At 42.2% G+C, this 25,973-nt stretch overlaps 1 protein-coding gene across 3 annotated transcripts in view; it reads left to right on the plus strand.

Annotated features, from left to right (window-relative positions):
• inpp5a (inositol polyphosphate-5-phosphatase A) overlaps nt 1-25,973 on the plus strand; it is a 156,235-nt gene that overhangs the window by 84,360 nt on the left and 45,902 nt on the right. For all 3 annotated transcript variants that reach the window (XM_084948700.1, XM_084948698.1, XM_084948699.1), the window contains 4 exons: nt 9,806-9,869; nt 11,412-11,515; nt 19,270-19,322; nt 20,144-20,263. In XM_084948700.1, coding sequence (XP_084804826.1) covers nt 9,806-9,869; nt 11,412-11,515; nt 19,270-19,322; nt 20,144-20,263 — 341 coding nt within the window. The remainder of the gene's footprint in view (nt 1-9,805; nt 9,870-11,411; nt 11,516-19,269; nt 19,323-20,143; nt 20,264-25,973) is intronic.

Consider the following 25,973-nt stretch of genomic DNA (forward strand, 5'->3'; position numbering starts at 1 on the left):
CACACCAAAGTGCTTCACAATGATACAGAGAATCAACATAAATCAATTAACAAAGTACAGATCGGGCACTAGGACTAGCATAGACAGAAGGTAATAGACCGGAAGAGATAAGTAAAACAGTTATCGAACCTCAATTCAACAGGAAGGTCAGTTCATGAATACAAAATATCAACTAAGAAGTTAAAAACCAGCAATAATTATAAGTTTAATAAGGGTATTAACTGTATGGGAAAACCAGGTTAAATAAGTAAGCTTTCAATCTTGATTTGAAGGATTGGATAGAGTCTGAGGCACGAATAGAAGCGGGGAGGCTATCCCAAAGTTTAGGTGCAGCTGAAGCAAAGGCACGATCGCCTCTGGTCTTCAGCCTAAGCTTAGGTTGGGCCAGGAGTAATTGACCTGACGATCTTAATGCTTAGCAAGGAGTGTACAGATTGAGATCAGTGAGATAACTGGGCGCAGTATTATTCAGAATTTTAAAAGCGAGTAGCAAAATTTTAAACTCAATGCGATATTTGATTGGTAACCAATGTAAATCAACAAGAGCTGGAGTGATAGAATCAAATTTTCTAGCTCCGGTAAGAAGGCGAACCGCAGCATCCTGAACAAGCTACATTAAAAAAACACATTAATAGAAACACAAAATGACATCAACACTTTGTTTCCTGTAAAGTGAAATGTTGTTGTGTCCTGCACCTTTTGGGCAACTGGATAAACTGGAGTCCATAATGCAAATTAAAAAAGCACAAAGTTGGTTGTTAAGTTTGCTGCTTTCGAGCCCGCGCCTCATTTGCAAGGCGTACCTGCATCAAGCAGCGAAAAAATGCCCTCACCGTGGCTCCATTTAATTTACTTTAACCATGAATTTATGCTCGCTCTTCTGCCATGCAAAAGACGGTTTTGCCCAACCTCATTAAGAGGTCACCAGCGGCTCAGGCCCCACAGGTGTAATCCCATTTACTTTGATCCTCAGTTTTTATGTCCTCGTTAAAAGCTGCTGAAGTAGCAACACGGTATTAGTAAATACGCAGCTGGAATATATATGAGCATTAATCATTCTCTCTATTGAACAGGCCACTGCTACCTTTACTGGAAACTGGGGAGAGGGCAGAAATGACGCTTTCAAATTCAGACGTTTTCCTTTAATTAGAAGTGCACCGAGGTATTTTTTTGTTTTTTTTTCAATAAGTTTTAGAGCATGCATTGGATCAAAATGTGCATCATTTCTTTCTTATTGTTTTATCAGAAGACATTTATTCAAACCACTCTGTATAAAAATAAAAGCAAGGTGCTATTACTGTGTGTATCGAACATTTTTAACAAAGTTATCAAAGTCTTCCATCAGGATTATGCTGAACCAGCCAATGGTGTGGTCTGGAGCACAAAAAAAAGAAAAAAACAAAAACGCAGCATTATAAAGTAGCTCTTTTAAAGTCTGAGTCATATCATGTAGACGCGTATTCACTTTTCTTTTTTTGTTGAATGTCATTGCTGTGATGGTTTTATTGCTTTAGACCCCTATGCCGGGCAGGTTAGAGGAGCGACTGCACGACTGATGAGCGTGGCAGGAAATTGGCAGATGGAAGCATCCATTTCACCGCTAATTAGGGGGTCCAGAAGCTCGCCGACTGACAGGGTTCAACCGGGCAATGTAGTGCCTGCCAGCTCCCATCCCGTGCGCTTTATAAAACGCTCTTTAATTCCCCGGCACAATATCATTAACTTTGTAAGTGGATGAACACAATGGACAAGCAATTTAATTAACTTCTACCATTGAATGTTGGAGGGGAGACTAAATGAAATTAATGCACAATATTTCCCAGGGAGGCAGCCAACCTTGGGAGTGGGTCTGGATTGTTGGCAGGTCAGGTACTGCCGTGGGTTTGGCCAATTATGCCTTGTTTAGACCCATCCATAATACTTTCTTCAAAAGAAAATAAAATCAGTGGTTTCGAGATCAATCATGAGCGTGTGTCGCTCTGCATTCTGGGAGATTTTAGAATAATGAAGTGGAAGCCCGGAAACACTCTGCCAAAAGCTTTGAGTCAACAGCGCTAAAATACAGGTATCATAACTGATCCGTGCAGAGCCGGGGGGCTTACTTGAAGTAGACGATCAATAAATGCCTGAAATTGGGAAATACAGGAAAAGGAATACGGCGATATGTCCGGCACCGTCACGTCACATGTCGTCTTGGAGGATGAAGCCTGTTATTATTTTGATTACCCAAACTTTTGCTTAAATAGGTCAAATATGAGCTTTGTTATTAGTTTAATGTGTCTTAGTGAAATTGAAGTAAACTTGTAACAGGTTTATGCTCTAGTTTAGGAATTCAATATTTCAAATAGATTACAGTACCTACAGTTAGAGATCTGCCGTCTTACTTTTACTTTTATTTTACTTTAAATAACTTGGTTTACAAATAAAACTCTGTTTTAGGCTGTCTTTATATTACACACTACTAGTGTGCTTTGGTTGGCATATTTTAATAGTGCTGTCCCAAATAGTTCATTAAGTTTAATCTTAGAGTATAAGGTCCTCACTATGCACCTGTGACACTTTTACTTTAACTGTGTTTCACTGCTGTGCTACTTTTATTCTTTATCCTGCTACTGTAACACAAAAATTTCCCTGTGGGATTAGTAAAGTGCCTTCTTACCTACATACCTACCCAACGAACCATTCAGTCGTTTTTCACAACTGAAGTTTTGTTTGAAACCGCAGATCACAGCTGCGCGCGAGAATGCTAATTATCCAAAAACTTGCCCAGCGAACGAATATCCCCATTACTCATTATTATCCTCATTACTTACTGTAGCTGTATAAGCAGTCGAAATGAGTTTCAGGTGCACTGCCAGAATCTGAATCAAAGATCTGTGGTTCCTCTTTTAATTCTAAGGGATCAATACTGGTCCTGCTTTGCCCTGTAAACCAATTTTCTAGCAGAGCTCGCACATGATTTCCTTCCCAGGAGAAGCAGAAGAGCATTAAGGGAGAGTAAGCTTAACTTAAATCTTAATTACTGTAAAATAAGTAAATAAATTTACATTAACGTGCTTCCTCTAAGTATGTCTGTGAACACCCTAATTCCTTGCCTGCATCCCTTACCTATGGTCCCCAGCACACACATCCCAGAGACAAGGGCTTCTTCGGGACGTGACGGATGGCTCCAACACTCGAGCCGCTTTCAAATCACAGGAAGTGACAGAGGAAGTTTTAATGAGAGTTTTGTCTGTGTATCCAGTCAGGCCTTCCAGGCAGCTGATGAATAATAGACACTGTGGCTCAATACTCTGAATACTCAATCAATGGCACTGGGAGAGGGCCTTGGCAAACACATATGGCAGCCTGGGGTGGGCGGCGGGCTGAGGAGGGGTAGAAAATACTTCTCCATCTGTATCTCCAGGCTGAAAAAAAAAGAAAAAGCAAGCCACCTCTATTGATGCCTCTCACTTTTGTGCCAGGGTGTTTTCTTCGCAGGCGATGACAAACAGGCTGTTTGTGCGGTATTGGAGGTTTGTGCAGAGAGGCTCCTGTGAAGGTGCTCTTTTAGTTCTGGATCCTGCATATCAATGGGTCCCTCGCTGGGATGTGGAGGGCGGATCTTGAAAAAGATCTGTCAATTCCTAAATCCAGTAGCTGTTAGAGCACACAGCATGCAGTTCTATTGTCTACTAATGGATTTGCCTTTTGCACTTTGATTCAGTGTGTTTACAATTTAGCCATGTATAAATGTTAGAGTTTAGTGATTAATGGGGATATCATGTACCTATTAGTCAGAGCTTATGTCTCTGCTTCCTTCTCTGAGCTGTGTGGGGCTAGCATGTGTGCCTGATGTATTGCAACACCATTTCTTCATGACAGCATATCTGATTGACCTTTCCGATAAGACTGTGTGTGTATGTGTGCGTGTGTGTGTGTGTGTGTGTGTATACACATTTGTGAGTTGTTTTTGGGGGTTACGATTCTGCGTGCAGGTTTGTGTGGACGTGTGGCATCACTCGTGATTTGTCAGATGCGGGGGGCTCCAGGGATTTCTGAGCAATGAGATATAAACTGGAAAACAGCCCATTCTTGTCTGTGCTCTCCAGAAGGCAAAATGCCACGGAAAACTCTGAGGAGATATTTCTCTGCAGGTGGCTGGAACAAGCTTGTAGCCCACAGACAGATAAGCCTCATTACAGGGCAAGTGTCATCACTTTATAGGATTATTATGCTCTAATCAAAGGCAGTATTATTTTCACCTTCATAATAATTTCGCACTCGCCTAGTTATTTTAAGGGAGTGTTTTAAGGGAACACAAGCATTCGGGATACGAGACAACCAAACCAAACAAGTTTTATTAACCAAGCTTACTTAAAATTGTTGCCACATGGTTTTCTGTGGATTGACTAATGGATTAATAGGTCAGTCACTTCAGCCCTCACACGCACCCAGTCCTCCTTTGCACTGAGGAATTCCAACAAGCACACTAACACTCTGTTTTTCCTCCTAATAAAATGGTTTAGTGCTTTGGCGTAACTTGTGGCTTGTTTATAACCTCTGTCATGGCCTTGATGTTGTTATGTTCCCACAATTCATAAATTCTTCAAGTATTTATGGTGCAATCTTATCAGTGAAGGAATGACTCCCAAATTACAAAAAACAAGACTTTACTTGTGAGAAGCTGCATTTTAAGCTTGAAATAGGCCAGAATTACAACTGCAGTCTAAAATGAGACCGAGTGAACTGCAGTGTTACAGAAAAAAATGGCACTGGAATACCAAAAGAAAAGAATAAAAACTATAAAAATGTGCTATAAAGACTTCGGTTTATAGACTGTATCCAAAAGATGGCATGCATGTACGTAGTTAGCTTCTAGACTGCACTGACTGAATTATCAGCAGGCCAATGTGAGCTGTTTGTTCATATCTTGGGACATTTGTAATGCCTGAAAACTAAAAATGAAAACAGTAAAGAGTATATGGGAGAAACCTTCAACCATGATATGAATGTCGACGTTACATCGTTTGTCCACCAGAGGGCACACAATTTCCTTCTTGGCAACACATGTTTGAAATACTACATAGTCAGGCGGAGTGTAAAAAAACAAATTTCACATTCAACTTGATTCTGAAAAATGCACAACACAAATTTTTTTGCTTCAATTCTTCGTTTAAACTTTGTCGTCGCCATGTAAACGCGTACGTTTCACCCACATTTACTCTTAAAGTAGACGCCTGGAAGCACGCCTGTGAGTAAAAAGTTCCCAGGCAGGCCTCGGTGTTTACACAAAAAGACTGAGAGCACAACAGCAGCAATGATGACGATGTTGTCATAATTTAACATGGAGCCAGAAATGATGTTCCCCATTTAATGTGAAATGATACAAAATTTGATTTTAGCTAATATATAATAATATTAAAAAAATAAATAAAGGTTGGAGTCATTCATTTCATTATTATTATAACCTTAATTAAAATTTACATCATCAGAATGTTATTCAGTGTGTAACCACCACATGGTCCTTTAAAGGCTTACAAAAACACACTCGTTCACTAGCACACAATAAAATACTATCAGAACTATTTTTGCCTCCCGTTAACGTCTAAAGCCTTCCAAGAAGACAGAGTAAAGGTAATGTTTTTTGTGTCTTAGTTGAGATTGCCTACTTTATTGTATTTGAAACTAATGTAATTAAGATTCTATACTTATTTTTGAACATTTTTATTTTTATTTCAAAATGGCATGCACAATGCTGTATGCGGTTTAAAACATCGCAATGTCTAGAAAGGAAATCAATGAGCAGTTAATTTAAAAAGACCTGCAATTTTTCTCTTTTGAACATTTATTATGGCACATTAATAAAACAAAACTCAACATTACTCAGTTGATGGAATAATCAATAGAATTAAAATAATCTTAAAAATCCTACGTTGTTCCAGCTCTACTTTAAAGCTTCAGTGACAGCATTTGGCCACCACTATGTTGTTGTTGTTCTTGTGTGTGTGTGTGTGTGTGTGTTTTTACAAGTCAGAACTGACCACATGTGAACGAGTGGAGTTGTCAGCTGTCATGTGTTGTGGAGAAAAACCCTGGCTACAGACCGGGGACCACCACAGTCAGCTAATGATAGCAGGCCTGGTCAGGAAGCTGCATGCATGAAAGCTTTAACAAAATCCAAATGTGTCAATTATTTTAAAATAATCACCCATTTTTAAACCATTTTTTGTATTGGGATGTAATTATACTTATTAGTGCAAGCTATTGGGAGTCTATGGGCCAGTTTCAAATGATCCATCAGGAAATGAAGTTTTTGGCACTGCGCCTTGGTTGTTCAGCCCTAGAGACCTTTGGCATTAAAAAAACAAAAAACACAAGGGCCCAAAGAGCAGTAAATCCAGCCTTTTACAGACAGTCCTCATCCACAGATGTGAATCACTGACTTCTATTGCCACAAGAAGCAGTAATGCACAATAAACACTTAATTGCATCACCTGCTTTCTAATTAACACCCGCACTGCTCGCGTGTTCTCATCGTCGTCCTCTACAAACCCACGAGCTGCACTAGTGTCCGAGAGGCAGCAGAGCATTACCCTCTGAAGCTGTACAGCGATGACACCGGAGTGTGTATGTGTCAGCTCTCCTGGGGACTGGCCCACTCTCCCTTAGCACAGATTGGAGGTGAGACCTTGAAGAAAAATTATTACTTTTATGTTTGCTTTATGGCTCATTTTTCACATTAAACGCAGAAAATCTATTCAGAGGTCACAGAATTCCTGCTTCTCTTCACGAGCCAGAACTAATTTTTGCAGCCCTCGGTATCGATAAAGCATTCAGCGGAGCAAAGTATGCAGGCTATGTACTGCTGCTCTCAAGTCTCTATTTTCCACCAGCCAGTCTATTGGGACTTGTTCAGGCCGTATCTGCTGGGTGGCGGGTCGGTAGGGGGGGTTCTGGAAATGTCAACCGCACACATGCCCGGAGAGAGCACGAGCCCAGCCGCCGTGGTGTCAGTGCGCCCTTATCTGTGAGTGGTGCAGCCAATAGGACTTGTGATAAGAGATAGCATTGCCAGATCGAGTCATAAAACCCCAGCTTTTATGGCGCGGTTATTGTCTTTCTGTCTACAATTATAGTGATTACTCATTTCCCCCTTACCTCCCCCTGCGGACCTCATGGTGCACTTAATAGACTGCATTTTACTAATGGAAAATTAAGTAGCCGCTGTGGCAGTGGGGTTTATAAATATGTAAAATATACTTTTAATTATTTCAAGTGAATCTGGCAGCTAATCAATAAAGAGGGACGTGACAAACATACGTTTGACACAGGCCATTGTAAAGCTACTGGTAAAAGATAAGCATGGCCTGTCAGCGCAGTCCAGCCCTAATGAATATTTTGAGCCTGTCATGTAAAGAGACAAATGGATTAATTGCGCCCTGCTAATATAATAGCTTCTTCATGGAGAGTGCGGGAGAGAGGCAGGCAGGCAGAGGAGAGGAGAGGGAGCCCAGCAGCTGCTGCTGGGATCTGAACCCCAGTGTCAGATGAATATTTATTAGGGTTGAGGGTTAAGTAGATTTTTGCGATTACACGGATAGCCACTTAAGCATAGTTGTTTATAATTTATTTGATAATTGATTCATGCGGGTTTGTTTGATGTCATATTAATTTTATATCTGGTAGTCACAGGTGCTGGGGGCAAGTGGAGGTATCAGCTTCAGCTTTTTTTTTAAAGAAAATAAAGTTTAGATTATTATTATTATAAAATCTTTATTATAAAGTTTATTTTTTACTTTTATGTTTGGATGAGCTCCACAAAATGATTAATTACTAATTATTTATTTAACCCTTTAACACCAAGTGTGTCGTATTTGAGTTCTTGTGAGGTTTTGAGACCTCTACCACATCAATGTGTGTGTGTTTTTCCTGAAAAACAAAAATGCCAAATGTAGCAAAAATGATACAAATGGAAACACATATATGCACATTTATAATTTCCTTTTTAACTTGTCAGAAGTTTAAAAAAAATCTAATCTTCTAATAATTATTTTTGGTTCAGGCTTCAAAATTAGAGACGCTGCCCATCACCGTTCCCCTGAAATAATTACGTTTTGGGTTTTTTAATAAAATATTATAGTAGAAAATGCTCTGCTTGAACAGATGACGAACATGAGTCTATTTTATTCAGTTTTGCCTGGTAACAAAGTTACACCCTGAATGACTTGCTAACATTTTTGTCTATTAATTTTCAGTTAATCTAGCAGTAAGAGGCACTTTGACCTGCCGGTAAATAGAACAAAAAATGCAGCTGCAAATTAATTTGTAATAGAAATAAAAAAGAAAAATTCCCCTTCTTTTGTAAAAGGAAATATATCACAATAATACGGCATAATGGTCTTTTCACTCCTCTACTCTGTGAAATATTCACACAAACAGCAGCAGTTAGCATAGTGGCACCATTTTGACAAATGGCACCTTTATGCCTCCCTGGCCCTGCTTTCCTATCCATCTCTGTGTCCAGGCCCGTTGTTGGCACTTTAAGGTGAAAGAGAACATAAAGACAAGTGAGCACAAATAAGTGTAGGGGGGCCTTCCTGGAAGATGTCCTCTCGCAATGGGAAGCTGCGACCTTGAGTCCTGCCTTCGCCCAACGCTGTCCCCTCTCATATGCACCCCCCCCACCCCCTCCTCCTTTTTGCCTCCGTCTGAGCAGGAGAGGGATTGACGGGAGGGAGGGGAGCGCGGCGACGGCAGTGGTTCGGGTCACCAAGCGCGGTTCTCATCAATTAAATGTGCGACAGTGTTTTCTGTCGGCTGAACTTATATGTCAAGGAGATGGGCAGGACCTCGTGTTTGTGCTTTTGACAAATCAGCAAATGTTTAATCTCAAGATGTGCTGGGCGCTCATAAATAATGCAGAGGCCAGGCCGGGCCCGAACTCTCTCCCAGCGTGTTGGAAAGAGTGCGGAAAAAACGGGAAAAGATCATGCATTGAGGCCCCCCCCCCCCTCGCTTCTGATTTCTTCTCCTCCTTCCTTCCGTCACATCCACCATTACTCATCTATCATTTCCTGTACATTCGCTCTTATCTTTCTCACTCTTTTGCAATAGTTTTCTCCCTCTACTCACTTACGTTTTAATCTGGTTGCTCTGGTCTTCATAGCTGAAGCTCCGCTCCGCTCTCTGGCTCTGTTTTGAAGGAAAAGGAGACTCGGAATTATCCTAAATCAAAGGTCTGCTATCTCAAAGACACAGGGGATTGAGCTCGAGCTTTGCCTCGATTTGCCCTAAATGTAAAGAGGCCAACAGAAAAGCAGTGTAGCGGACTGTGAACCGCATCAAATCCCCCTCTGCACCACTCTCACTTCTTCCCACAGACTTTGATTGGCTCGTCCACCGACTGGGAAAGTTTCCTGATTGTTCACAGGGAAAATTAAGATTTTAAGCCTATTGAAGTTGATCTTTGCTCATTGAAAAGTCCATCTGAATGTGTCCTTTGAAAGCTCAAATTGTTGACTCGTCACGTTAGAAGACTCCAGAATAGGGTGCACAGAGGCCGTGCTGCGAGCGTACTGTACCGAGAGCACGGTGCACCTGTTGTTGTGTAGCCGGATGGGGTGTGTGTAGTGTTTGTGCAGTGTGCTGTGGAGTGTGGAAGATCTGCGCCGGCTTTGCTTTCAGCGCAGTTTATTAGGCATTTTCACATCAGGTCAGTCCTTTAAACACTGACGGTGTGAAAAGCTTTTGAAGGACTTTTAGCTCCTTACAAAACAAAAAGTTGATAAATAAATGTCTTTAAAAAAGTCTTCTTCTCTTGCAGGCTCTTGGAAGTTTATACTTTATCCACGACTCTTTGAAAAACATCCAACAGTTTGATTTCAAAGGTGAGCCTCACCCCACCTTTCTCCATCACATGACACACATACATCATGACCACTATCCTCCCTTCATTCCCCTTTATCACATTCCTGCATATCACATGCGACCGTTTGCAGGCTATTCCTGCTTCCATCAAAAGCAGTAGGCTGTGATTGGCTTTGAGGATAATGTAAAGGGAGCGGGACAGAATGGTAATGCTTATAAATATTAGGATTTAATTCATACGATTTCGGGCCTACAGTAATGGTGTGCAGCAGGTTATTGGACAGCTACGGCCGTCTCATCAGCCTGCGGTGTCAGAGGGCCCAGGGGGCCGGTGACCACGCTAATTAAAGAGGGGATATAGATGTGGAGCCGCCTCGCTTCCTATTAGACCCAAGTCAGCATTAGCACCAGTTACCCCAGTGAAGGACAGGGCGAAGGAAGGGGAGGGGTCACAAGAGAGAGCAGAGGCGCATTCATGTACCCATGTGCACACACATTAAGATTTGATTTAAAATCACAGCACCGGGCATCTGCAGATGTTTGTACATTAGCAGCTAATCGGGCATAATTTGTTTTAGCAGTCTCCATGTTTTTAAGATTCAGTTTGCAATTTTAGTTTGAGCACGAAATGCAAATAATAAAATCTTCTGATCTCTGAGCTGGTGGCCTGTCCAGTTGGGCTGGGACTGTTTTAGCCACATGCAAACTTTCAGACAAATTTTCTGAAACTTAGCAGAAGACTTCAAGTGAAGTGTCATACATTTAGGCATTATATTTTTTCTGTTAAAAGATTTTCCATTAAGGAATTCCAAACAGATTAAAATTCCCCTAACCCTGGGTGGTGTAGAAGTGGAGGAGGGTGAAGAGGAGCCTGTTATTCCCATATCCAGTGCTACGTTTTTATACTTTCACTCTCCTAAAGTTGCCTTGCGTCACAGTAAGGCCTTAACTGGGCTTAGGAGAGGGGTCATCATCATCTGGCTGAAAGAAGTCACTTTAGCTGACTTTAAGTCGCAAACTAAAGATTTTAAACAGCTGTTGTGTGTCTGTGGTGACCACGAAACCTTCTATGACCCCATACAGAGCCAAGAGTTTTAAAAAAAACCTGTGAAACAGAGTATTCAGAGCAGTGTAAAGATTGAATTTCTACATAAACTGACGTTGTTATTGTAAACTTTGACCATTTTTAACATCAACATCTATCAGTATAAGTGTACACACGGCCTATGACAGAATATAATGAAAATTCAGGGACTGCAGTGTTTTAAATCTACAGCATTTAATCCACTACAGTGATCCAATGATATCAAAGACAGGCATTTACTCACTTTACATCTCAGTCTCTCCTCCTCGTCCGAGTGCAGGCGTTCCTCATTCTGACCAGCAGGTGGGGCAGTTGTCTGATGAAGCTGAAATAGCTTTAAGAATCAGTGCAATTAGAAGATTAAGACTCACACTTCACTCACACAGTGTTAAAAAAAGAACCTTCTGTGGTTGTAACAGTGTGTGTTTTTCTCCCCGTTCTTCTCCCTTCATCACTGTCGACCTCCCTTCCTCTTCAGCCAAGAAATTTAGAAAGGTGGTCGGGAAGGAAACCTGCTCAGAGACACTAGAAAGCACACCCACACTGGAGAAGGCGAAGTTTCCACAGGACTACTTTCCCGAGGTGGGTTTTGTAATAAACACACACGATTGGCTGACAGCCTTCTCCCGAGATGCCGGCTGACAGATGTTTTATTTACAGTGGAAGGTTATGTGTGCTCAAAATGTGTATTTCTTGATGTATTAAATCCCACTTATCGTTATGTACTGTATATACATCAATTTGTTGCATTTTTTTATGCATATCCAATACAGACCTGAATATTTATATATTTACTTTGCTTATTTCCTTTGCAGTTTTTATAGCCTTTTGTTTTTCCAGTCAGATTTTTCCCCTACTTCAGGGAAACCCAGTTGACTGATCTAAAGACAAATCAGCACAAAGAATTCAAAGAGAAAAAGTCCTTGTTGTGTTTCCCGTGTCCCGTGGAGCAGTTCCCTGCTCACGCCGCCTGTGTTCAGTTTTCTGGTTTCGATGTGTGGTGCGCCGTCAGACGGGAGCTGGGCGCCGAGCATATCTGTGCTGATATAGTAATAAAGAGCACGACCGCCCGTGTGTCATCCCCGCACTCCCCACTCATCTGTCAACCATGCTCCGACGGCCGCCTCCGCAAATATATGCAAAACAGATGGATACGGCCCCCTTCACACACTTCCCCCCAATTTCCGTCTTTTTCACACATTGCAGGACCCCCCCCCCCCCCCCCCACACACACACACACACACACACACACACTCCCTCCAACCCCCTTCAACCCACCCACCTATCTGCCTACCCTTAGCCACCCTAGACACACACACATACATACATACCTAAACAACTTCAGTTTTTTTCTCTCTCCCGTTCCAGAGATGATCTAAAACCAATTACACTGATTGAGGCGCAAAGCCATTTAAAATGATTGCAGCGAAGCATTGTTCTGCATTTAACAGGACAAGCAAAGAAAACCGGCACAACAGAGCTGGCACGGCGTATGCTGAGAAGGATGATGGGAGTGATGTAGAGAGAAAAGAAGTGTGTGTGTATGCATGCGTATGTGCCGTGTAGGTGTCTGTGTGTCTGTGTGTGTGTGTGTGTGTGTGTGTGGTGTGGGGGGGGGGGGGGTGTACAGATGAGAAAAGTTTTGCCTGGTGATTTATGCCTCTTTCCCGGCTGGGATATGAATCTGGGATGATGCTCCAGAGAGCAGCACTCCAGATAATGTTAGCCCATTTAAAAAGAGCAGATTTGTGTAGTCTATCAGGGTCGCAGAGTATTTTTTTTTTTCTCCCCCCTGTCCCCCCCTCCGTGCCTGCCTCCCTCCTCCGGCCCCTCCGTAGTGAGAAATTGGTTGTTATCATAGATCACAGATACTGCTCAAACCTCTTATGAAAGATGAATTAATTTCACTAATGCTTTAATGCAAAGCTCTCACGAGGGAGGCAGACTGGTGATAACCCCTGCCTCGTCCCCGCTTCCTCCGCTCGTGATTTATGCCCTCTTTTAGTAGATGAAACCGCCTAGATTTGCCATCCATCTGCAGCTTTGAGGAATCCTATTACAAGGGGATCTTGGACCGGACAGGACGCCACACACAGGGAGTCCAAAACCAGTTGCTTCGGTCCTTTTTTTGGGGGGGGGATAACGATAGGTGTGTGTGGAGTAGGTCTTGTGAGAGATGTGGGAGTGCATCATTAAAAGTCATCAAAAAGGACACAGGGGGCAGGTGTCTCGAATCCTCTGGGGAAGGTGTTCGAGTGATAGCACGCTGCTCAGGTTGGCCGCAGAGACAGATGTGTGCTTTCCTCAGCTTGTGGCTTACCTTTACCGTCCCCCATTAATAATGTGTCACAGCTGGTGACATCATGGCGGGAGTGTGGAGTGTTTGTGTTAGTTTAAAACAAAATGCCATTCATGGCATCCCACCCATGAATCCATCTCTACATTCAGGGTTCTGTGTGAAAGGCACTGCGGCTAGTTTTCTTCCTTTCTTCCAGTCATTAAAGAAAAAAGTTAAAATGACAAAAACATAAAGCAGAAAACAACATATATAAAATTATATATATATATACAATTTAATATCATTTTTCATTTTGTATAATTTTTTGTCACTAATTAATCAACTTACTTACTAAAAAAATAATAAGTAGTAAGTGTGTGAATAAATTATACAATTATATAATAGTTGATCTATCTCTGATGCTCAGTGCTAGAGGCTTTGATTATACCCTTTTAGAGGGTGTTTATTTTAAGCTGCTTTTGCAGTCATATCATTTTAACACCTTGATGTGATATGCCTGCAGCCCACGTATAGTTTAGCTTGTCCTCAAAAACCTAAGGCATGCAATTTGATTGCTTTTTATAGAGCTGAAATTTTTACACAAGCAGACCAGGCAGAGCCAATAGCCAGAAAAGTGGCTCAGACCTCACGGAGTTGATATCCAGCCCAACATTGTCTTTTTTTTCCTCGATAATCTTACTTATTACTCACTTAACCTAAATCACGCTCTGCTTTCAGCTCTGAAAGCATCATAAAGTTCTGAAGTTACTCACTTTCACACTTTCTGTTCAATTCCCATTTAAGTGGCGGCCTCTCCATATGCAAAGCGTCGTTTCTTTCCGTAATTCCCGCCCTGAATTATAGCTGTGTTTGTGCGTTGGGGGGAGTGAAGCGGGGACGTTAATCGAAATGCTGAATAAGAAGGAAGTGGACAAAATTGCGGATGCTATTTCTTCCAAAAGGTCGCGGTGATGGATTTGGCGGCTTGCCCCCCCCCCCCCCCCCTTTATTCCGTCAATCTCCATGCCCCCCTCCCCCCGGTGGGATTCATGTATTTATTTGTGTGGTGCGGTAATACACGCCTCCAAAAACCACTGCATCATAAGGATTTGTCATTGCCTTATATAAATAAAGTATACGACCCAGACCTTAATGTGCCCTTGCTATTGATTGTTTTACACAACGGTAAAGAGAAGGGGGTGAAAAAAAGAGAAAGGATGAAAATAGGCGGCAGGCTGTAGATCAACATCCGTATGAGTTTGTATTTGTTGTTTGGCACCGTGAGCGTGTCCATTAAAGCGCTGACTTTTCATACCCTTTTAGTGCCCCCTGTAGCACGCTGCGATACGGGGCTGCGATTACTTTCAAGTTCTGCCCTCGCTGAAAGTTAACTTGCTTCTCTCCTTATGATTTAAACGCCACGCGTGATTCATAGATGTGATGTGTACGTTAAGGAGATGAAGTCATTTAAACTGGCATTGCCTGTAAAACGCTCTGTGGCATTTATCACCAGACAAGACACCTGTGACACAGATGCTGTTCTCTGTGACAGGCGTGATCCATGAGACTGCAAGGAGCTCATAAACGAGGGGCTAATGCCGAAATGAGAGCCAAATTGAAGCTTTTTACATTTTTTGGGGACATAGATAGCAGTGCTTTGCGATCCTGCAAATATTTGGTATCAATCCAATACCAAGTAAATACAGTGCAAGTGTTCCAGACACCGATACTTTTAACCTATAAAGGCAGCTTATGTAGGGGAGAGCAGCGAGTCATGATTCATGAGAAGAATCATCACCAGTTTGCGAAATTCTGAAGACATATTAATGACCAGTAAATCACTGCGATTTTTATTTTTTGCAATAATTAGTTAAAAGAACAAAATCCATCTTCCTGCATTTTTTTAATTTCAGTGTTTTTACTGCTGCATGTGGCGAAAGAGAGCAACTCCCTCTGTAGTTCTGGTGCAGCTTTATCAAAGCATACACACACGTACACAATGTCTTCATGTACTGTCCTGTCATGTAAACCGGCCCTCTGCCACTGGATACCCCCCACCCCGCGCCGTATGATGGAATAAAGATAAATGTGACTGTTTACAGGGGCTCAAATCAATCAGCGTTTGTGTGTATTACTTATTACTCACAGTGCATTTCTGTCATGGGGCTTTTGTGTCACCCCCTCCGCTCTCTGTCCTGCACTCTTCTTTGCCCCGCCTTCTTTCTGAACATAGTATTATTTACTGGGGGGGCTGAAGTATTTAGAAAGGTCAAAAAAATCAAAGGGGACTGTGTGTGTGTGTGTGTGTGTGTGTGTGTGTGTGTGTGTGTGCTGACTGTGTCACGTGTGACATTTTATATCAGCATATTTTTCCATGGTCGTAGTTTTGAGTGAATCCACACTTTCTCTTCCACCCCCACTGTTTATCTTTTTTTTCTGTTCGTGCGTTCGCACAAACAGTTTGTCTGTACTCTGCCGAGCATCCACAGATGTGACCCCCACCCCACCTCTCCCCACCCCACCGTCGTAGCCACCGTTCATCACTGTCATGGGCGGAGACGCCATCGTTGACCTGTGGAAGGTCGGCCAATGTCACCGCGAGCCTCGCGACCTTTTGCGGTCGCCCTTCGACTCCCACTATCAACCTCCCCTTCAGTGACTACAGCAGCCATATCTGATATTTAATATTTTCACATGCGACCTGTTCTGCAAACATGTCTTTAAAAAAGGGGAAAAAAGAACTCTTAGTAAAACTCTAAAACTTTTAGGAAAAGCATTTTTGTGTTTATGTGTGTGTGTGGAGGAGAGAGGGAGGCGTGATGATGATGATGTCTCAGCACATGATTAAATGGGGGCTGGACAGCATCTGTGTCATCATCTCCGCTCCAATATCAGCTGTCGCAACCAAAGCGTGATGTCATCATGTCAGCCCATAGGCCGAGCACCGTTTCCTTCTTCCGCGCTCTGATTGATTTTGTGAGATAATCACTTCACTCGGACTCCTGCTACAAAAAAAGCACTCGTATTGTGTGAAATAAAGAGATGATGATTTTATTATTATTATTATTATTATTTTAAACTTTGCAGTGATGCTTTTAAAGCATGCACTCTGATAGTTGTCTATGTTCGCGCCCTCGTGCGCGTCGTGAGTGTGTTTATAAGCGAGCGATGGAGCAGGGGGTCAATCAGTCATATGTGGAGGAAATGGGGCAATCTGGGGCCGGGTGTCAAGAAAGTGATGGATTTTAATGCTGCGATTGTAGTTAATGGCTCTTTAAATTAAATCGAGATTAAACGTCTCTGGCGGCAGTCAGTGCTCGTATGGGTCCTGAGCAAGTCCACCCCCACCGCCACCGCCACCTCTCGCTCTTCATCTTGTCCCTACTCATCCTCTCATACTCTTAATACTTTCTTTCCTCAACTTTACATTGACAAACATTTGCAGCATGTTAATGGATTTAACGTGCAACAAACTAATGTGTTATTCAGAGTGCATTTTTGTGTGTGACTACATAAGCCTTATTGCTTCTGTTTGCTTCTGTTTATCTTTTTAATATAGTCATTAAGTTCAAAAATATAGGTATATTTTGAAGGGCGAGGCCAATCGGTTTTGCTACAGCATGATCATATCATATCTGTTTACATATGCTCCTCTCAAAGTCACAATTTCGGGGGACAGCAAGTTATAATTGGGTCCATACATCCTGCCAAGGCACTATGGATTAATTCAAGTATGCTAATGTAATTCAATTTGATACAGTTAATCTTATACTAATGCAGATTGAAGGATGTGAGGCGCAATCAAATACCTCTTAGGCTTTTAATTTGCATCTGAGCTTTTTAAATAAAATTAGTCAATTTGTAATTATGTGACCTGGCCCGTAATTAGTTTATTTATCACTGCAGTTAACTCCCCATTAGGGGTATCACACACACACACAGAGAGAGAGGCAGGAAAAAAGAGAGAGGTTGTGAGAAAGAGGCTTATTTATTCAGAATGAGAACACTCGCAACATCAATTTGTCTTTCATTTAATAACCAGCTTCATGGTGAATCATGTGCTGTTTGAAAAAGATCATGTGCTGTTTGATCATGTGCTGTTTGAGAAAGATGCAGCTGTTTGATCAGATCCCACAAGCTTGATCTGATCAAACAGCTGCACGGTGGATGTCTGCACTGCAGCTGTCACCTGGTGTCTCCCAGCATCTTTTTCCATAGAGCTACTCGCGCCGCCGTTCTCTGGTCGTTCTCGCTTAAAATGATGAATCTAGATAGAAACGTATGCTTCGTGTTACTTTCTGCCGCGATGTCTTCTTCACCGTTCGACCAAAAACATCAGCTGGTTAGGATGGTCAAAATCCATTTTTCTGCTTCTTGTAAAAACTTCCTTGACCAGCTCACTCAATAAAAGCCTGTCAGGATCACTGAGTGTTCAGGCTGAGGTGAGCTAGGTTAAAACCCACCTCGCGCTGCCAGCTTCTCAGAGAGCTTTCCTAAATGTAGAAGCTTCAACATTAACTGAGTGTAAAAACAGACTGATAACATTCCACTTTCTTTGTTTTATGGCGTTGAATGTTTCAGGTTGACTGACCAAGTCCTCCATATTCATAAGAATATTGATGTACAATATAAGTATGAATCTTCATGTGGTTGTTTTTTTTGGTTAGTTTTAATAAAGCATGTTGAATCTTGTTTGCATTGAACATGCAGTGCTTTGATTTTAATTTTGTAGGCAGTGGATTCTGACTGAAGCCATTTATTCATATTTATTAGGGTTGGGGGGAAAAATATAGACAGAATAGTGTTGCAATATTTTCTGTTGCAATATTGTGTCAATAAGGGAACACCAAATATCGATATTTTATTACATAAATTAAAATACTTTGTAAAATACTGAACATTCTGAAATAATGTTAGCCGAGCAAACTTACATTAAAATGACTCAAACAAAAACCATCAAATGCAGAATTGTGGGAGCCAGAATTGTGGCTGGGTTTTCAGTTTTCAGTCAGTGATATAACATTAATATAACATAAAAGTTAGAAATCAGTTTCTAACTTTTATGCAATGTGTTTTTGAGACGGTTCATTTCTTTCTAAGTGAGCAAACTCAAAAATTCAGGATTGAATCAAATCATAATTTCCCCCACTGTAATTGCCAACTTGACCCCATTCAATCACAGACTGATCTCAGACTGACTCCACCTTTAGTCCTAATGTTTTACTGAAAATGATTGTTCAAATCTGGAAAAGGTTGCCAAGCAGGTATGAAATGGATTGACTGGTATACACAGGTGAAAGACAATGGCCATTTATTATTGGCTTAATTTAATGTTTTGGCTTGTCAAGCTCTTTTTTCCTGTTTTCTGAATTTTACTTATAACAAAGCATCAGTTTTTTTTTATTTGAAAACTGATGATGGAAAACATAAAAAAAGGTATAACTATGGTAACAGTATAGTATATGGTCCTAGTTAAAATGATTCGGAGATCTGGCTAAGATGCCTCTCGGGTGAGATGTTCTGGGCATGTCTACAAGGAGAAGGAAAGATCATATCTCTCGGCTGGCCTGGGAACACCTTGCTGTTCTCGGGTGAGCTCGAGGGGGTGGCTGGGGAGAGGGAGGTGCTCAGGCTGTTGCCCCCAGTGACCCAGCCCCGGATTATTGGAAGAGGATGGATGGATGTATGTTCCTAGTGAAATGTAGTGGAGTGTTTGCTACAATACACTTAGGTTCCGCCACTGTTCATCCATTAACTCGGATGTTTAAATGTGTATTTATAGAGTCATTAACAGCCCGTTTCCATACGGTAACTTAGACAGTTTAATTGCCTTAAAAGCTCACAATTCAGGAATTTTTTAATGAAATGTGTCTGTCTGTCCAAATTGAACTGCAGAGTTTCGAGCAGTGCTGAAAAATGGAAACCAGAAATTCTGCTCCCAGATGATGGACATTACCACTTAACTGTGAAACATTTGACTCTATAGCTTTCATTTGTCTTGTGGTAAATCCTCGCCACTGTCAATTGTCATGCTAAATTGAGTCTCTCTGTTCTGCAGTGCAAGTGGTCCAGAAAGGGATTCATCAGAACTCGATGGGCCATGGCTGACTGGTGAGTTTTATTAATAGGTCCCCACAATGACACATCCCACCTCATCACTGTTCAACCTTGAATCATTACAAGTGTATCGCTGTGATTAGAGATGAATATCTAGCCACGTCAGTCACGTCTGACTTCACCCTCGAGCTGCAGGGAGTCTTGCTCTGTGAGGTTATCATAGACAGCGCACCCAGACGGAGAGAGCGACTCACATAGCCGAGTCCTCTCCGGACTCCGCGCTGCAGAAGTAAGCAGGGATTCGATTAGACGTAATCACGTTACTGGAGCAGTTGCGTATGACAGATGACAAAAAACATTACATGCAATTGAACCTGTACGGGATGAATACCATCGCTGCTTCCAGCGTGCAGAGCTGGGGAATGGGGGGAGGAGTAGGTGGCTGAGGGGTGGAAGATGGGGATTGTAATCTAATAGAGGGATGACATGAGAACTAAAGAGCTGAAACGGTAAGCATTTAATAGGAGCGTGACGTTTGACAAGAGCGGCAAAGAGAGAGAGGCTGGTGAAGAATGGGAGATCAGATCGGACACAGTCAAAGCTACAGATGTATTCATTTGTTCAGGATGTCGCTGCAGAATAAAGCCCGTGGGATAAGATCAATTCCTCTGAGTTGCCCTGCCAAGCCCCATGCTAACAAAAAACCACCCAGATAGGATCTGCAGGGAGGTGTTCATCACTGTATGTTGAGCTGTCTTGTTTTTCTCTGAGAGAACAAAATGAAAGAAGGCAGAGTAGAGTTTGTGGCTGTATTCTTATGCATATGTGTGCTAGAAACATCAGTGATCGCTCACAATGTGACCTTTCTCCATCAGTGCCTTTGATCTGGTCAACATCCACCTTTTCCATGATGCTTCCAACCTTGTGGCCTGGGAGAAAAGCCCATCAGAGTACTCTGGGACCAGGCAGAAGGCACTGGCCTACGTTTTAGACAGGTACAGTAGATGTTGGTCACCAGCTTTTTTTTCTTTTTCTTTTTTACTTTAGTCTTAGATCAAATTCTGCAGATATCAAGGTAGATTTACTCTATTTATAACCCAACATTTCTGTTTCTGTAAAGCAGGAAGACGTATGATATCCACACATTTTTTAGATAATCTGCAAAACAAGTTCCTTCATTATACACGATGTTTACACTCATGATTACTGATTTTTATCTGTAAAACTGAGACGGACTAAAAAGATTTAAGAAGTGTTTTTTTTTTAACTAATAAAGTCTTTTTTCCTGAACAACAGAAATTGCATATCTGCATTGAGGTAGCAGCTGATAGTCACAAATCTCATTTCTCTGTTGCATGGCAAAAACCTGTATTGATATTGTAATCAAGGCTTAGACTGAGCAAGAGAGGTGTGGAGAAGGTTTTTGGTGGGATTCAGTCTTAGACCAGTGGGATTACATCTGTCTGTGGAAATAGGGCTTCTCACTATACGGTCTGTGAACTCCCAAGTCTCCTTTATCTGTTCTTTTTTTGTCCCTCACTCTAAATCTTTCTTACTTTCCAGCATTTTCTGTTATTTTACTTTAGTTTTTGGTAGTGTTATCTTACACTTACCTCTGTCGTTTTTCTACCAGCAGAGAAAATGAAGCAAGCATTTGTCAGTACACCATTTGTGAACACTGCTTTGGTCCTGAGAAATAAATATATAAAATGTACTGTGACATGTAATATCGTCACTGGCATTACATCAAAAGTCCTGGCTAACTGAACAGAACTGAATATCCCCCCGACACACACATCAAGAGAAAATACCCTTTCCTGCATTTCCTCAAAAGACCACACGAGACTAATCTAGAAGGAGTCATTCTCCATAGACTGCTGTGTTAACTTTAAAGTGGATAAACATACCTAATTTTTCACTTGATTAGAACTATACAATGTACACACTGTACGCTGTATTAAGGCTTAAAGTTATGTATTATTAGGGGCATGGCTGCTTTGAGTGACAGGTGGCATCACCTCTGCTAATCTGAGTCATTGAACTGAATATTTTAGCTGTGTTTGCAGTCTTGGTGACTTTTGGAACATTTTTTGTTTAACTGTCCTTTTTGGTGACTGAATTTATATGATTATTTTACTCATTTGGAACTGATTAGCATGTATTTATGTCTGTGTGATGCTCTAATATAAACTACCCCTTTGCTAACCTATGCTGTTAGCATTAGGTTATATCGCAGGATAATGCTAACTCACTGTGTCAAAATGAAAGTTAGCAAAGCAGTGGGTTACTCTGTCCATCTTTTAACTACAGACTATGTTGGCCAAACAGGATGTAGTACTTTTAGCTGCTGTCTTATTGCTCAGGACCTGCTGGGCAATACGACAGAGGCACATCTGCAAACTTCCCATTTAACTGGGTTTCAGTTAAATTTAATGTCATTTTTCCTACTGCAGTTGTCTGTGACCACCTGGCCTTTTGCTGGATGTTCATTTCTATTTCTATACTGGACATCTTATTATGTAGCAGGCACATTGCCATGTCATTTATACAATGGTGGCTCTAACACGAGCGAGGCTACGTTATTTTAACGGTTTTAATTATTCTAGCTGGAGTTTTCATGGTTATGGTACAGGTTTCTACCCTCTGATCTAAGTGAAGTCCGCGTCTGTACAAACAGACCATGATTTCCATTCATAGGCTACGCTAATGTAATTTATGGGACATGCATTTGCAGCACTGTGGGATGATGGAGTGCACAGTGGTAGCCCTGCTCCGTACCTGGCCATGCTAACACACAATAAAAGGCTAATACCCACCAGGCAGCAGGTGACCTCTCATTCAGCTTGCATAAGAATGCATGACACGCCTCCCCACCTCCTCCACTTTGGATAACTACATGCATAAATATATCGGTGGCATACATTACAAACAGGCTTTCTGATGGGCCTGAATTACGAGGCACTTAATAAATTCTTCTCTGCAAGGTCATATTTTACCTTTACTTCCTTTTTGATTTGATGAAAGAATGTGCTGCCTTTAATGGACAGGGAAGTGGCAGTGTTTCAGCAGCTTTTGCAGTTTTTTATTACATCTTAACACACCTGGATTTACCGACATAATCATGTTTCCAAAGCACCTCTGTTTCTGCTCTGTTGTGTTTGATAGTGTTTCCTCTACTTTCATTGTGCTATTTCCCCCCAGTTGATTTATTTTGAAAGGGCCTCCTGTAAACACACCTAAACAGCAGCGAGAGTCTTAGCTGGGTGGCTGAAGGGATTGAATAGAAACTGTGCTGGCGTGAGTGGCAGTTTCCACGCTCCCTCCTTCTAATTCCCCTTGTGTTGGAGGATGGTAACCTTGTTGTTACTTCTGGGCCATATCATTTAAAGGTTCTTCTTTTGGCAGGGGTGGGGACGAGGGGTGAGTGGTGTGAGGCAAGGTGGTGGTGGTGATGAGGAGGTCGTTATATGTTCCAGCTCCCCTGGTATTCCTTGCTAGCGATACAGGGGTGGGATATTGAGGTGGGGGGGCCATCGCGCCTCACTCACTCACTTTAGGGTGAAGCCTTCGGGCGCAGATCCGGAGCACCGGAGTGAGAAAAAGCTAGCAGTGCAGAGGGAAGGGAGGAGGAGCACAAAGGGTGCCTGGGCTCTGTAAAGGGCAGTGAATAATGGGTCGGTCCTTTCACAGAGGCTGCTAACCTTTTGGCAGCCACCAGCAAACTCCATTCTCCTCCGTCGATCTGGGAGGACAATGTGCCCGGGCCGGGCTTTGAATGAAGCGCTACCACCAACAGTGTTCCCATTCAGTGGCTGGTTGGGAACCATCTTTTTGGCTATTGTCCTAACTCTGACTCCTACCCCCAGAAGCGGAGCAGGAAAAGGAACGGGGAATATCTAAAGCCAGAGTTCCCCCTCCCTCTCTCTTCTCTCTCCTCTCTGGGCTCTAATCTCTCATTGCGGGATGGGATAAGATTGGGGAGGGTTGGAGCTGCTGAACACACCACCAGCTGAGATCCTCGCAGCAGTCTACGCTGGAGCCTGCACGCACGGCAGCGCTGCAGCTACAGAGCTCTGCTGCCGAGCATCAAACTTCAGCCTGCACCTTATCTGGAGCTCATGCCTAATAATGCAGCTTACAGCCCATTGAGAACACATCTGATAAGCCTTTTCCTCTGTGGCCCTTTTAACTGCTAAATAGTGTTTATCTCCAAAGTGCTTCAAGGCCTCGGGGGAACAATGCTGAGAAGGAACAACGTTTAGCCAGCCAGACCTCACTATTGAGTCACATCAGAAAGAAAAAAAGGGAAAAAAAGCACAGCTCCATAGCCTGGGCTGATGTGAGGGCCGCTTCCATGGGAGAACAGCAAAGGCTCTGCTTGAAATGTACCCTCGCTCCTTTTCCTGCCCTTTGAAAGTGCCCATGTGTGTTCCAAGCTGCATGAAGTGACACTCGGGTACGCTTGATGTGGAAAGTTCATTGTTTCCCATTTATGTTATGGTTGAGTTGTTTGTGTGCGCACAAGCAGTTTTTTAAAGAGTAGTTTAACTGGGCATTTTCATAATGTTAAATGAACTCCCATTAGCTGCTAGATTGTACAGATATCAGCTTATTAGCATTTTCCTTCCAAAGACAGGCTGATGTAATGACAGGAACTTCTCTAGAGGGTGGAAATCTTTTCTGCTAAATGACCAATGTGAAATGATAGCATGAGATAAAACCAACAGGTTTTTTTTTCATTGCAGTTAAAAAAAAAAATCTCCTTTGTGTATTGGAGTTTGTTTCTGTTTCCAAGCCCCATTCAGAGTGGCTGGTCCGGTTCAGGGGAGAACAGTTTTACATTACAACTGTGAAATCCAGGCATAAAGGCTTGCTTTGTGGTGCCCTATTATTTCCACACAAATATAGTCCATTGTCAGAGTGCTGAAGTTAATTTGATCAACATTGGGGACATTTAACTGTTTTGTTCGCTGAAAAGACTTGTTTCATGCTCATTTTCGGGCCATTCAAAAGCAATGATTGGCAGAAAAATAATGTTGCCGTTAACAATTCAAAGCAATTAGTTTCCCATGGGGAGGCAGTGGGCCGCACTGGCCACCACACAGCGATGCTTTGTCATTTTATGGAGGGTCATCAGTCAACTGTCAGCGCGACTCAAAAAGCCCTCCAATCTAAATGTTTCCCTTTAGGCTTTTCCCAGAACAACGGTCTGAAAGAGCAGAGAAAGGCCGGCTAGTTTCCAGCCAATAGACATGTTGAGCTGCAAGAGGGAGGACTGGATAATTGCAGGGGGATCCTCCTTAAAGCCAGAATGAATTTATTAAAGAGAGTGGTTGGTGTGTGTGTGCGTGTGTGTGTTGTCATGCTGATCATGGTTTCCAGTACAACTCCTGTGTCATAAACATGTGTAGTACAATTACATTTTTTTTCTACTGAGTCTACATGTGATCTATAATGACTTTTTCCACTGATTGTGTTTGTTTATAGACCTGAGTGTGTAGTGCCACTGTGTGACTGTGCTGCCTTCTCACCCTGGGAGGCCTGCAGGAGCAGAGGTTAATCTTCTCCACTGTCTCTCTGCTCACAGTGGACCTGTTTCTCTCTCTCCCATATACTCACTCACTCACTCACTCACTATGCACTTCTAGTTTACCATAACAATAACTACCTTAACCTACACCTAACTTTACCTGTACCTTTACTCAATGTGTTATTTGTCCTTTTCAGGCTAACATTATCCATAATGTGGAATTCCCTAACGCATCGGAATTTGCTGATTTGCTGCTTCTCTGTTATTTGTAGACACATGGTCATTTTAACCTGTCTTAAGCCCCTCCCCTCCCTCCTCGGCATTATGTTTTGCATTATATTCTGTAGTAGTCTTGGGTTTTCTATAGAACAGTATAGTCACAAAGTAAAGTTTGATTAGATTTCTGATTTGGGTGAAATATTCACCAATGCAATATAAATCAAAAAGATGTGGCCTGTCTAAAAATAGACCCAAATAACTATGTAGTAATGCACGACTGTAGACTGAATATGCAAGGTTTAACATCGCCATTTTGCTCATATTTGACCGTATTTGGGATGGCGCGGAAAGTTATCAGCTCATTGGGTTTGCAGAGTGCATCCATGAACTTGCTTGTGCACATCACACAGCATCACAATGGGATGTTCAAACTAATTTTAAAGTAAGCTTTTGGGCTCCAGGTAGTTTTCCAGTCTGCATAAACTTTACATAAACTTTTCTTGCCCACTCCTGGCTATATCTCAGAAGTTCGCTGTCTTCTGTACTTCAGGATGTCTTGACGCTTTTGGCTTGAACAGACCTATTCCCTAACTTCTGTGTGACCGCTGAAACACCCTTTCACCCCCTCAGCACCTTATCTTTCCTGCATGGTGTTCTTGTTGGGGTGGTAGTTACTAAGGAGATGGGCTGCTAACAAGGGAACGAGGGTAAGGCTGTCCTGAGGTGTCAAAGGTCCTGTCATGGGTCACTCTTGGCTTATTCAGAAAGACGTCACCAGCAGATTCTTCACAATGTTAACATTCTCTCAATTTCTCAACATTTACTTACAATGGATGACGGTGCTCGGCCTGGCTATTGTGTGCAAAGTTGAATCTGACTGGCCAACTTATGGTAAGTCACCTTGTCAATATAATCATGACATGGCCCCCACTTGCACCCTCATAATCTCATATTGG

Source organism: Perissodus microlepis, chromosome 13, assembly GCF_051167445.1.
Source record: "Perissodus microlepis isolate ML-2025 ecotype Zambia chromosome 13, ASM5116744v1, whole genome shotgun sequence".
Lineage (NCBI taxonomy): Eukaryota > Metazoa > Chordata > Actinopteri > Cichliformes > Cichlidae > Perissodus > Perissodus microlepis.